Source organism: Microtus pennsylvanicus, chromosome 16, assembly GCF_037038515.1.
Source record: "Microtus pennsylvanicus isolate mMicPen1 chromosome 16, mMicPen1.hap1, whole genome shotgun sequence".
NCBI lineage: Eukaryota > Metazoa > Chordata > Mammalia > Rodentia > Cricetidae > Microtus > Microtus pennsylvanicus.
In genome coordinates this window covers 17489755-17503977 of record NC_134594.1, presented here as the reverse complement: position 1 = coordinate 17503977, position 14223 = coordinate 17489755, and the positions used below count along the sequence as shown (strand labels likewise).

General features: G+C 35.7%; 1 protein-coding gene across 1 annotated transcript in view; it reads left to right on the top strand.

The window, feature by feature from the left end:
* Window positions 1-14223, top strand: part of Sclt1 (sodium channel and clathrin linker 1) — a 108300-nt gene that overhangs the window by 13350 nt on the left and 80727 nt on the right. The window contains exons 3-6 of the mRNA XM_075950797.1: window positions 1179-1237; window positions 1738-1810; window positions 7350-7405; window positions 13544-13679. Coding sequence (XP_075806912.1) covers window positions 1179-1237; window positions 1738-1810; window positions 7350-7405; window positions 13544-13679 — 324 coding nt within the window. The remainder of the gene's footprint in view (window positions 1-1178; window positions 1238-1737; window positions 1811-7349; window positions 7406-13543; window positions 13680-14223) is intronic.

Below are 14223 nucleotides of genomic sequence, written 5' to 3'. Positions count from 1 at the left end.
AGGTGCCAGGTGGGCCCAGGATGCAGACTTTCTTATCTTCATGTATGCAGTACCTCTGTATTGGTTATGTCATTATACTACAGAAGGTCCCCAGGCGACAGTGGTTTACACACAAGCTTGCAGCTTTTGCTAATGTGAAAGTGATGCACATCCACATCTTTTCTTGAATTAATAGGTGCTACAGTGCAGCAGCAGTGGGCCCAACTTCTCAGCCAGCTGTGTGATCACAAGTATGAACATACTTTGCATGTGTTCCTCAGCCACCATGTTATAGGGCAGTGTATAAAATGCATTGTTAGCTTTTCTCGTTTTCAGCCTCAGATGAAATTGTCAGCCATTTTAAGCTAAGGAATGTCTATATTTATATTGTGACTTAACAAAACGTTTCCATTGAGGAAAGTTGTCCAAATTTGCCTGTCATTATTTCCTACAATCCCATGTGAATCCACAGTTATCTCAGAAAGAAGAAAGATTAATAAATACTTTTAAACTCATACATTGGAACTGCATTTATTTATTGTAGAAAAAGAGCAAATTAAATTCAGCAAAAGAAGAAAGGGAGTAGAACTTGACTGATGATATATGAGCATAAACATTAGGAAAAATTACAAAAGTAAAAAGATTGGTATTAAAAAGAAAGTATGCAAATCATTTTCAAAGATTAAAGAAAATGACTGTTAGTGTTTGAGAAAACTACTGAATTTCTTTTGAGTGTTATCTTCTTTCTAAGACTTAGTGTATTCTCTAATTTACTCTAACATATATTATATTTTGTGGTGTTTTCTGGGTACATGGCCAAATATCTGTATATAATAATAGTGCCACATGTTCTTCAGCTCTTAAATCTTCCCGACACCGTGCTCACCAGAACTTTTAACAGCGATAGTAAACAGCCTTGTATTGTTACTGAGCGTAACGTAAGCTTCCTTTGTTCACCACAAATAATGATAATTAGTGTTGATGGTTGGTAGATAGTTCATCTAATAGAAATTTTTTTATAGTTCTAATTGGCCAATTTTTATCCTTCATGGTTAAATTTACCAAATGCAAAACAGCGTTTTTCTTTCTTCTTTTTTTGTAAAGTTTTTTTATAAAGTTATAAAAATTTTTATGACTTGTTTCAATTTTAGCTAGAATAATTTGAGAAAACATTTTTAAATGACTATTTTCTTTTATAGACCAGCATGTCCAAAGATGGCAGAGGTGACATACTAGTAAACTCAGTAGATGACCAAAGGTAAAGTATTATCAGATATAGACTATTGCTTGCTTGATCATTGAAAGAGTTCCTTTAATTTAGGGATGTTTATTTTATGGTCTGCTGTAATTAAGCATTAATGACATGCTATTGAGTTCATAAAAATATTGGTGGAGTCTAGAAAACTGGATTATAATGGAGGATGATCTTACCTTCCCTGCCCGCCCCCAGGAAAAGACGGTACTATCTGGGAGCATGTTTGATTTGTTTACAACCAAACCCTTTGGAAAGTGAGGCTTCCTGTGATAGAAGCCAGAGAAGCTATTTGTTATCCATCAGTGCTCAAACCTCTCCTCCTGCCCCTTCCATACAATCAAGAAGGTTTTAGTCCAAAATATTACTTGTGCTAAGGTTAAGAAAGCAGCAAACTATTGATTCCTACTAAGCACAAATTTCTATTTTGGGATTTCTTTTACTTGTTAGATCTTAAAGTAAATGGAACTGAATATACTGTAATTTAATTCTGTATTTTCCTACAGTAGTTTACCTCCTCTTATTGCTGAGTATGAGAAACATCTGGAAGAACTAAGCAGACAGCTGACCTGTTACCAGGTATGAAGTCATAATCACTAAGCTTCTGTGTGGTTTTACTGTGAGAAGAAAATATGAAAGTTTCATTCATTTCTAAATGTGTATAGGTAGATATTATCTTCAGTATTCTTTTAAACCCAGTATTCCATTGTTCTTGCGGTCTGGCAGAGGCATCTTTTCGAAGCTTGGAGCTGTGTTCTGATTGCATTATTATCTGCTTGTATCTCTGTGCTCAGAACTGTCTCATAGCCTTTCATACCTTACCCTTATTCTACCCATGGTTATCACTATTTGCAGAATGGTTTTCCCCATTTTCAGATCTATTTCTGCCAAATGCCTTTGTCTTGTGCCTTTTAGATAAGTAATACTAACCTACTTCCAGTATAGGCTTAGATTCTGGTACATGTTTTTCTATTACTAGTGGCCGTTTATTTTAAGAATAACAGAAATAAGCTCAGGAAGCTGTCTATAGGCAGATCTGTCTCAGGGTGTCTGAGACTAGGCTCGTGAAAAACTAAAAATAATACAGGACTGTTATTTCAGTTACCCACATTTTCATTTCCTTGAACTGAAATAAATGTCTTTTACCTTTCCTTCCAAATTTTCTGATACCAGAAAAACTGTATAAATATTTCACTTTTATAAAAGAGTTTTTATTGGGTGCGCGGTGGTGGCGCACGCCTTTAATCCCCGCACTCGGGAGGCAGAGGCAGGCGGATCTCTGTGAGTTTGAGGCCAGCCTGGTCTACAGGAGCTAGTTCCAGGACAGGCTCCAAAGCTACAGAGAAACCCTGTCTCAACGCCCCCCCACCCCAAATTAGTTTTTATTTTTAAAATTAGCTTACAAAGTAATAGGTTTCCATATGGGCTTTTCCTACATGCTTTGTTTTTATGTATGTCGGAAAACCCTAGCTCTCCCTCCATGTGTACCTGCACTTTCCCTTAGCTCCTTTTCCCAGCTGTACACTTCGGCCCTCTGCTTTTGTTGTTGTTTTCTCACTGTCTTCTCTTAAAGTTGCTGCTGCTGCTGCCTCTACTGCTTCTTTCTAGAATGTATAAAGAATTGTACAAATTAAACACTAAAAACAAAGCTGCCAATCAAATAAGCTTCAGGTCTCAAATGGAAGAAATACAAATGGCAGATAAATATTTAGAAGTATTTCTTAAGCAGAACTTCTGAGTGTCGAGATAAGCCCACCTGCTGACAGTGGCTCCTCCTTATTAGAGCTTGAATATACTAATGATTGTATTTGGCTTGGATACCAGACCCCGAATCAATTCACTAATGGTAAAGAAAGCAGGATTAATTTGATGCAAATGTGAGAAAGCACAATAGCTTTGTATAAAAATAACCCCTGGAGACTGATATTCTCAGAGGAAGAGATTCTGTGCTGTGCCTTGAAGTGTAGCACATAGTAAGCCTTGGTGCCCTTCCGTCTCTCTTACAAAATACCTGAGAAAAGTCAACTTAAAGGAGGGAGGTGGGTTTTGGCAAATGGTTTCAGTCCAGGCTACCTGGCTTTGAGAAGAGAGAGAATGTGATAGCTGGAGAACATGACGGAGGAGGCTGCTCACTTCATGATATCTGGGAAGCAGCGAGAGAAGGGTGCTGTGACTAAATAAGCGCTTGGAGGGCATATGCTGGTGACAGGCTGTCTCTGAATTGTCCATGAAGCTATGGATTAATTTGATGATAAAGTTAGAGCCCTTATAATGCAAGCTTCGTGCAAGTTCCAACCTCTAAACATAAGCTTTCAAATCTAAGGGGCATTTTATACGCAACCTTAATATATATAGGCCTTTGAATATCTGGTAAATCCCAGGGCTTAGGGAACAAGAGAGAGCTAAATTAATGTTTTTACAGTATTAATTTTTTTAATTAATAGATTGGTATATACCTTTACTAAGAGAACACAATGCTTTCAACTCCTAAAGATAAAGTTAGATATTTTCTTTGCATAAAGACTTCTCATTTCTATCGAGGTTTATTGGGTTGCCAGCCCCTAAACCTTTATCATCCCCAAGGAACACTTATAGCAAGTGAAAAATGGCTGAAGGGGTCTGATGGTGAAAGGAATGAATCAGCCATATATAGTTCCAGTGTTCTCTCTTTCCATGTTCTCTTGTGTCTGTTAATTGTGTCTCTGTGAGTATATAAACTATAAACCACAAGGTTTCCACACAGTCACAATTAACAATTCTTTGGCAATAGTAAGGATACCAGGCATGCATTTCTTAGGGCCAAGACAGATAAGGCTGGCAAAAACAAATACCTGTTAGCTTGGGTGCCTGTTAGCTTACTTATGTCTCAGAGGGAGTGTGACTGTGAAACACCCAGGCATATCTGAAAAGGGTAAATAGAGGAAGGAGCTATGATCTCTAAGAGTGGGGAGAGGGACGTTGTGTGTTAACTACATTTGTGTAGTTATGTAATCTAGAAGTTTGTAATTTATAAATGTAGAAAAGGAAAACTGCAATGTTGCTTTTTCTCTGTGCACTTCTGCTTACTTCCAAGGTAGCTGAGAGCACAGCACACAGCGTTTTTGTGGTAACCATGGCAACCAGAGTAAACCACAGGAGGAAAACGGATGGCACTTGATCCACATTTAACATTTTCACCAAATGTTTGCTGATTAAAGGGTTTCTCTTAGCACTGGATCAAGGTGAAAAGCTGCAACTATGTAGTAAAATCAGGAGACTGCAGCTTCTAGGCCTGGGCTAAGTGGTGGGGTCCTTGTACCCCTGATGCCCAGGTGCAAAGGAAATCCTTTCTCTGGGGCTACTATAAGAACAAAGGTTTGACAGAGGGAATACTTTCACACCAGGGCCCCACAGTGTGGGGAAAGGCCATCCAGTCACCAGTACAGAAAAGAGTTATGCCCAATAATCGATTCATACACTGCTGAGGTTCTTTTGGGGACAAATCCCACTATGGAAAAGGGGAGCATTATGAATGACATCACAAGGGTTTTAGAGAAATGACAGCAACTATTCAAAAGACAAATATTTCTAAAGCTTTGAAAATCGTGTTTCCTCCACTGGAATACTCGTGATTCCCGTGGGTTAGCCTAGAGATTGCACCAGCGGTACTCTCACTGTGTAATGCTGTGCGCCACAGCATATTTCCAAGTTTGTTTCTTTACAAACCTATAAAGTGACAGGGTAGGGCCAGATTCTGATTCTATATTATTTTAAGACAATTCTTAAGTTAATTCATTTCCCATTTTTTGTGATGTCTCTTTTAGCCTTTGGCCATTTAAACTTAAACCAACCACAACAATGTCTTTTTTCCTTTAGATAAGCAATTAAAGAACAACAGAAGTTCTTTTTGTGTAAATGGTGTTTTAGTTTTAGGAATAACAAATCTATAAAGTTTCTGCTGAATGCACTTTCTGAATTGCTGTGATGATGTATTGTGTACTTCAGTTGTTGTTCCAGAATAGCTAGTTGTCTGGAAATTAAGCTCTCTTAAAACCTCTTATCACCTATCTGGTTCCTGTGTTTCTTTAATGAGCTATTTTTCTGAAGTGCTTGCCATAAATTTCTCATCTGATGTTCTTACTGCCTGTGGGTGATTACTGACTTAGATATAGGAAGAAACTCACTAAAAAGCCCAAGAGTCTTCAATGATAGTAATAGTATTATATTTTTTTAGAGAGAGAGAGAAAGATGTTGGTATCTACTTCTAAGAATAGTTCATCTTTGCTTGTATAGATATAGTTAACAAGTAGAGCTATTTTTAAGAATTACAGATATACTTGGGCATAGTGGTGAGTGCCTTTAGTAAGTCTCAGCACTCAGGAGACAGAGGCAGGTGGATTTCTATGAGTTCAGGCCAGCCTGAGCTACATAGAGAGTTCAGAACAGCCAGGACTACATAAACTCTCAAAACAAAAACAAACAAACAAACAAAAAAACCCAACAAAATCTAACACGTTGAAAGAAAAAAGAATTACAGATGTGACCAAGAAATAGTACACCTTCAAAACAGGAAAATCATGCTGTAATTCTATGTATAAAGATTCCCACCCGCACCCCACCAAAATCATGTATAGTAGGGAAATTTTGATGATATAAGATCTAAAATCTACTGTGTAGATTTTCTTTCCTTCCAAATAATTAAATATTTTCAAGTATTTTATGGTAAAGTCCTTGATGTGACTTATATAATATGCTTATATAAGAATATATATAATTCTTATATAAGAATGTTATATATAATATATAAGTATTCTATACAATCATTTGCAGTACTAGATATTCTTCAAGGGAGAATGTCTCTGCAAATATGATCAGTACTCAGTTATCTGGTAGTACATTAATTCATTTTAGTTTGACTGAAATCCTGGCCTAGCCGGAACTTGGGAAAAATTCAGCTTTGATGCCAATTTCATATTAAAAGGTGGTTAGTGATTTTTTAAGCCAAGCTGCTTTGAGCCTCTCTGAGTGGGAGAGAGACAGACTTGGAGAGCTGCCTGTTCACACATCTCTTGCCAGGTCGGCTTCAGGCTTGGCTCTTCTCCTTTACCCTAGAGTACCCAATCAAGACTGATGGATGTATTTTGAGCTGAGTGCACCTTTGTTTTAAACATGTATTTCCATGACCAGCTCTTATTGAAAACTGACTCCTTATTTTTCCCAGTTTGCTTTTATTAAATTCCCTCTTCCTTTCCCTTTGAAATGCTAATAATTTCTCTGTTATTACCTCAGAGAAAATCAGTGAAACTTTCATCTCATTCTCTTTACAGTATGGATTATAACCTTCATTGTATTTTAGTTAATGAGTTTTTAAATCATCTAACCTGCTAAATAATAAACCTTGTCTGTTTACCATAGCAACACTGTTTAGAACAGAGTTCAGATAGTTACTAAGGGTGGTGAGGTAGAGAGTGAATAAGTGCTAAAAAAGACCTTAATTTTCTTTTTTCACCATTCCCATTTTACCTCTTGAAATAGGAGAAAATATACATATTGATATGGGCTTCCCCAGAATAGATGAATTAATTAAGATATAAATTTAAGGTATAGTGATCAACTGGTTTTTTTTGATTGTTTGGTTGGTTGGTTTTGTTTTTTTTTTCTTTCTTCTTTCTTTTTTTTTTTTTTTTTTTTTTTTTTGAGACAGGGTTTGTCTGTGTAATAGCCCTGGATGTCCTGGAACTCACTTTGTTGACCAGGCTACCCTCAAACTCCCAAATATTTACCTACCTCTGTCTTCCAAGTGCTGGGATTAAATGCATATACCACCATGCCCAACTCAACTGGTATTTTTAGTATAATGAAGTGTATATTTTTTTGTTTTCTTGGATATATATTTTTAAATATTTCTCAATTGTTGCATAAAATGTTTTTATTTATTTACAATCTGTTGAAAAATGAATGTTCTATTATGTTTGGTATAATTGTTAAACTATCTACATGTGATACTGCTTGTTACATGTAATGAATAAATTTTATCTGTAAATGTCAAAAAGTCTGACTGCTTGCATGTGAATTGAGTACTAAATGGAGATCTAATTGTCTCGAGAATGTATTACTACACCGTGTTTTATTCTTGTAGAAACACATGGGTGAGATGAAACTACAGCTTGAAACTGTCATCACTGAAAATGAAAGGTAAATCAATTAGCCAGTTGGTCGTCTGTGGCTTTAGATAACTTTCATTTTGTTCTTTGATACACAGAGTACAAAGATTTAGAGTGCAGGCTCCCGAGCTTAAATTTCTGTTGACTGTTGGCTTCTTTAACTGTGACGTAAAACAGGTTATTTAACTTCCTTCTGTTGTAACTTTCTTGCCTATGAATTGCAACTTATAAAAGAATCTTTTTCTTCACCTATTACTGTTATTCTATGTGTACATATATACGCACATATATGTATGTATATAAACCTACTGAGTCCATTTAATGTTGCTCTCATATGTATTTGTAGGGCTGACCACATGGTTTTTGGGTAACTACTAATTTTACCTCTTAGTAGTCTTTAATTGCCTAGAGTTCCTCCTCTAAGGGTGAAGCCCTGTAAGAGTTCCCCTATTCATATTATCATGTCAACTGGTGTCATTGTTCTGATCTTTATTTAGTTACCATGTTGTTGAGACTTCATGAGTGTAGCTTCCCTGACCTATATATTGAAAACACAATCTCTTAGCACATGTCCTGGTGCTTTGGCTCTTAGACTCTTTCTGCTTCCTCTTCCTTTGTGTTCCTTTAGTCTTAGATACAGGGGTAGTGTTAGAGATGTGTCTGGGCACCTCACAGTCAGTTTTCTGCATTTTAACCAGTTTGTAGCTTCGTATAGTGGTCTCTATCTGCTGCTAAAAGAAACTTATCTGATCTACATTGACTGTGTATAAGGATAAGTATTTAGAATGCAGTTAGAGATTACACTGGTTTAAGAAAGTGGCAGGGGGCTGGAGAGATGGCTCAGAGGTTAAGAGCACTGGCTGCTCTTCCAGAGGTCCTGAGTTCAATTCCCAGCAACCACATGATGGCTGACAACCATCTGTAATGACATCTAGTGCCCTCTTCTGGCATGGAGGTGTACGTGCAGAAGGCACATTGTATACGTAATAAATAAATCTTTAAAAAAAAAAAGTGGCAGTAGTGAGTTTTCTTATAGGTGTCCTGGCCTCGCCTGTCTTAGTTGGCGAGGTTTGTGGTACTGTCTCTGAGTTTTTCCTCCTATAGAGCAGGTCTTAGGTACAATTACGCATCTGTTGGTTACTCACAAGATAGAAGCACAACTAATTCACCTTTAGGGATGTGTTAAATACTGGTCATTGTGTTTTATAAGTACCACAGCTGTGTAGAACTGTTGATTGCCCCACCCCTTGGTAGCTTGCATAGCACCTCCCAGTCCTTGCAGCTTAGTTTTATCCCAGTTGCTTCATGTCATGTGCCCAAAATGTGAATTGTTTCCAGCATTAGAGACGCAATTCCAAATTCTGGAAAGCAACTCAAGGACAATGCCAATAGCCTATGCTGTTGGGATGGGGTGTCCTTTGGATTCCCTGACCGAGGTTTCAGAAGGAGAATTCTCATGTTTGATACCAAGGTTTCTGTTGATAGACTGTGACAAAAGAACATTTTTTTCATGCACTGACTTTAAGAAATAAATAGCTTGAAATTGGACACATAAATGTTTTATAAATATTATAATACAATAAGATAGTATAAATATGTGCAGTAGGAAACACACTGATTACATACAAACAAACAATAAGCTTAAAAGCTAAAAATGTTGCCAACTTTGATGCCTCTATCTATGATTTCTTTCTTATTCCCATCCTCATTCCCTCTACCAAGTAAACACTAGATTGAATTCTCTTAGTAATATATTATTTAGGTTGCATTTTTAAAATTATAAAAATCATATCCAGTATTTTGGGACTTAACACTTTTCACTATCATACACAGGTATGAAAATTTCAAGAGATGAAACTACCAAGTTATAGATTTATAATTGGATGTCAACTTAATGTATCACTTGTCTGTATCAACTGGTTTACATTTTCACCAGTGGTATTTTTAATTCATGTTGATCTATATTTTCTGGCAATAACAAGTAATTTCTCCTTGTGATCTTAATTTACATTTTTCTAAATACTGGTGTTTGGCCATTTTTCTTATACTTTTCTCATGAAATGTTTATTCATCTCGTTTCTCAAGTCTTTATTACTTATTTTTTCTTACTAAGATATGTCCGTCTCTTATAATTGGCTCCTTTGGTAAAATTTTAATCTTTTCTGCACCGTCTTTGAGGATATTTTGAATATATAGTTTTAGACCGTCAGGAACTACATAGATACAGAAATGTGAAGTATAAGTAAGAGTGCCGATTGTCCATTGCAGCATCCTAGAAAATAGGTGTTTCAAATATGCATTCCCAGATTGCGATGTGCTTAATGAAATAATTTTCTGTTTTCTTCTTTAAACTTTAAGGTAGCTGAGTCCCTCACTCTTTTCTTTTCCTATGGTTACTTTATTTTGTCTCTCCACTAGTGTGTCCTCTCTCAGCATATTAAAGAGAATTTAACATGGCTGATCACCAAGAATATTTAAACTTTATTCTGTCCTGAGTTCAAAAATGTTAATGTTAGAAGCATGAAACTATAGAAATTTGATATATTTTTCGTTGTTGACCAAAAACAGCATGGCCGTGACGGCAGGTGGGGCGCATTTTTAAGTCCTGAAATCATTCAGTGCATGGACTCTCAAAGTTTGACTTTCTTTTGTTTGTATTCTTCCATATTATATAGTAGTTTACGTTTTATTGTTATGTACATCTTAATGTACTTGTGTTTAAATGAATTCATGTTGTTCTAGTTTGTTTTCCATTGCTGTGATAAACACCATAACCTAAAACAACTTGGGGAGGAAAGAGTTTATTTGACTTAGAGTCATCACCAGAAGAAACAGCAGAGGCACTCGAGTAGTTCAGACTCCAGAGTCAGGGAGTAAAGCAGCGATCATAAGGGAGTGCTCCCATGGCGTGCTCAAGTCTACTGCCTCATACACCCAGGACCACCTGCCCGTGGCGGGCACTGCCCTCTGTGGGCTGCCCCACAGGCTTGCTTACATGGCCAATCTGATAGGGGCATTTTCTCAATTGAGGTTCCCTCTTCCCGGAAAATCTCAGCTTCTGTCAGGTTGGCAAAAAAACTAAATAGCATGTGTTCTTTAGAATTTTATAAAGTTCCTATGGAATTATATCTTAATTTAACTATAATCATTTTGTTTCTTTAAAAAGTATTTTTATTGCCGGGCAGTGGTGGCGCAGACCTTTAATCCCAGCACTCGGGAGGCAGAGGCAGGTGGATCTCTGTGAGTTCGAGGCCAGTCTGGTCTACAAGAGCTAGTTCCCGGACAGGAACCAAAAGCTACGGAGAAACCCTGTCCCGAAAAATAAAAAAAAAAAAATTTAAAAAAATTAAAAAAAGTATTTTTATTAATTCCCTTCTAATTTTGGAACCCTCTTATATTTATGCTGTGGATTCTTATTAAATTTTATAATTGCATAAATTTTTAAATTAGGTTTAAATTTTTCATTCATTATGTTTTTTTAAATCTATGCTTTTTTTAGCTTTTATTTATTTATTTTTTTTGCTTTTTTTAGCTTTAATGTTTTTCCTTAAAATAATTATTGTTAAACAGACTTTTAATATCCTAGTAAAGAATATTGCAGTGAATATTTTTCATTCACCAATATACTTAGGTTGAGCTTGATTTTTAATGTCCTGGAAAGACAGGACATTTTATGGTATAAAGATACTGTTTAGTTGTCTTGTGTATTTGTTTGCAACAATATTTCTTTCATAAAGCTAGTCTTTAAAATCTCTATGTAGTTAAAAGTAATGTAATGATGAGTGTCAGGTTTTTATTATAAACAATGTCTTATGCTGAGTGATTCATAGAGAAAAGATGTGTATTTTACTCTTTCAGTTCTGGATTTCCAGGAACATGGCACTGATATCATTCAGCTTCTGGTCAGTGCTTCATGCTGTTGTATCATAGTAGAGAAATACGGAGTAGAAGGGGACACATGGAGAAAGGACATGTGTACGTCAGCATACTTCATTACAGTCACTTTCATGGCTGTTAGTCTAATCAGGAGACCTAATTCATTCTCAAGATAGCTAGTTACCATGAACTTAATCACTCCCTATAGATTCTACCATCCCGAAACAAAGTTACAATAGCATCACATTTCAACATAAGTTTTGACAGAAGCCATATCCAAACCATAGCAGCAGTTGCGTTTCATTTTTGGAAAGTTGGAAAAACGGACTTTCTGTTTATTGAAAGCACTTTGAAAATGCTAGCAGTGAACTCTACTAATTCAGTCTTTAAAGAAAAAAAGTACTTTTAGATACATGTCATAGTTAATGAATGTAAAATGAAAATAATTTATAAATTATGGGGGAAATATTTTAAGAAAAGTATACATGATACTTGATCAGGTCTAAATGCTGAAAATTAGCAGTGGCTTGGGTTCTGCAGTTGTGTACAGTGCCACAGTCTTGGAGTTTGAAAACATTTTAGTATGTTTCTGTAGGGATGCATAGTATGTAGAAACTGATTATAAATAATGAAATCATTTTATGAGAAAGATACTAAACAGAAAGTAAAAATACTGTGTTTTGTCCTGTTTTCATGTCTTTTCTTTAAACTTAGTTCATATTTATGAAGGGTATGAAAGGCATTGTTGGTTCCCTACACAAGTGCCATTTTTTTCTTAGATAGTGAGTAAAATGTAAATGTAAGCAAAGTCTGTTGTGGTAGTTTGCAAAGTTTTTTTGATTTCCTATTTGTAATTTTAAGAAATAGATTTTTAAAAATTGGTTCCTTGAGAGTTTTAGACAATGTATTTTGATCGTATTCATTTCCTCTCTCAACTCTTCCGAGATCCAGCCCCCTTTTCCTAGTTACCCAACATTGTGCCCCTGCCCTCCATCAAGACCAGTTTGTGCTGCCCAAAGATTCTTGGGTGTATGCAAAGCAACTTGGCTGTCTTACCAAGGGACACACACTTAAAGACAACTGTCTAACCATGAGCTCAGATTTCAGAGACTCAGCGAGACTGAGAAAGAAAAGGTGGTAAAAGCTTCGCTTTTCTAAAGGCATTGTTGAACTGCTAACGGAAATCTAGAACCACGTATCTTTTGAGTTACTGTTAAGTGAAGCAGTAAAATAGTCATAGTTAATCTTTTTTCCCAGCTTGATTTGATTTAGAAGACACGTTTTAAGGGCTGTTATATCTGAAGGCTTATCCAGAGAGGGACACTGAATGTGCACAGCAACATCTCGTGAGTTCTGGACTGAATAAGGAGGGAAAGATAGAAAGCCAGAGGAGTGCTGGCATTCCCGTTTCTTTGTTTTCTTTGATCTACTTAAGAGTTGAGCACTAAGCCTTATACATATACTCCCATGGAACCACCTGCTCCATGCCTTCCCCACTGTAGTATGGTCTGTACATATGTACTTCATGAGCCAAAAATAAACGTTTAAGTCTTCTTGTCAGGTATTTGGTCACAATAACAATCAGAATAAATATTCACTAATATTTGAGTGCCTATTAAGTGTTGGGCATTTTCCATTATCTCACCCAGCACAATTCCTTCTTCTTCCCAAATAGTTTCTCCTATTTTTATGCCTTAACTATTTCTTTACAATCTGAATTTAACCTGTAATATTATCATGATGATCCCAGGGTCCATTTATTTTGTTCCTTGAAGCTGAGTAAAATTCAGCTTATATGTCATCTGCTCATATATATATGTGTGTGTGTGTGTGTGTGTGTGTGTGTGTGTGTGTGTGTGTGTGTGTATGTGTGTGTGTGTTGATATATATGGGTTTATTCCACATCTTTGATGTTGTAATTGCAATACAAATGAATATACAAGTATATCTGCTTGTATACTTTGTAGGTCCATCAAAATATATCCTCTGGACTGTTATAGCTGTCTTATATGATAGTTCTGTTTTCAGCTTCAATTAGTGGCTGCACTAAATTACATTCTTATATCCTTGCCAACATTTAAGAAAAATAACCCTGTCTCAAAGAAAAGAAAAAGAAAAAAATCATATTTTTATTCACATAGTATTTAATGGTTATTCCTTCTATTTTCATTTGAAGTCTACTTAAATGGTTTGGTATGAAGAATTTTGTGTGACCCATGTTGATTTAATGACCCTTCTAATGGTAATTACACTGTTATTAAAATGAGTATAATATTAACTGCTTATTGCGAAGGTTGCACAGTAAATTAAAAGATGCCGTTGAAAAGCAATTGGAAGCCCTTCCCTTTGGCACAGGGATAGGAAATGACATCTGTGCAGATGATGAAACCGTGAGGAACCTTCAGGAACAATTGCAACTAGCCAATCAAGTAAGTGACATATTATTTACTAAGTTTAAAATCATCAGAAATATGTTAATCTTTGTTTACTTTTTTACTTTCGATATCATAATTACATCATTCCTTTCTTCTCTTCCCTGTCCTACTCCAAATGCTCCAATATACTCTTCCTTGCTCTCTTTCAAATTCATGACCTTCTTTCATTAATTGTTGTTACATGCATATATGTATATACATATATACTCTATATATAACCTGTTCAGTCTGTATAATGTCAGTTTTATATATGATTTTAGGACTGACATTTTGATATAAATAACAAAATTTATATCACTTAATTTTTCTGTGACTTAAAACTTGTAGTAAATGCCCTCACTATTAGAATTGTATTTTCAAATATATTTTATTTGAATAATGTGACATTTGAACATTTTTGTCCTTTAAGAATAATTAATGTTAGAAGAAAATTCTAAAGAAAGGAGTAATCAGTAGTTTAATTTCCTTACACTAATATTTTTATATGTTTTCTTCTGATACCATTTTCAATTTTCAAAGATTATAACATAAATATCCT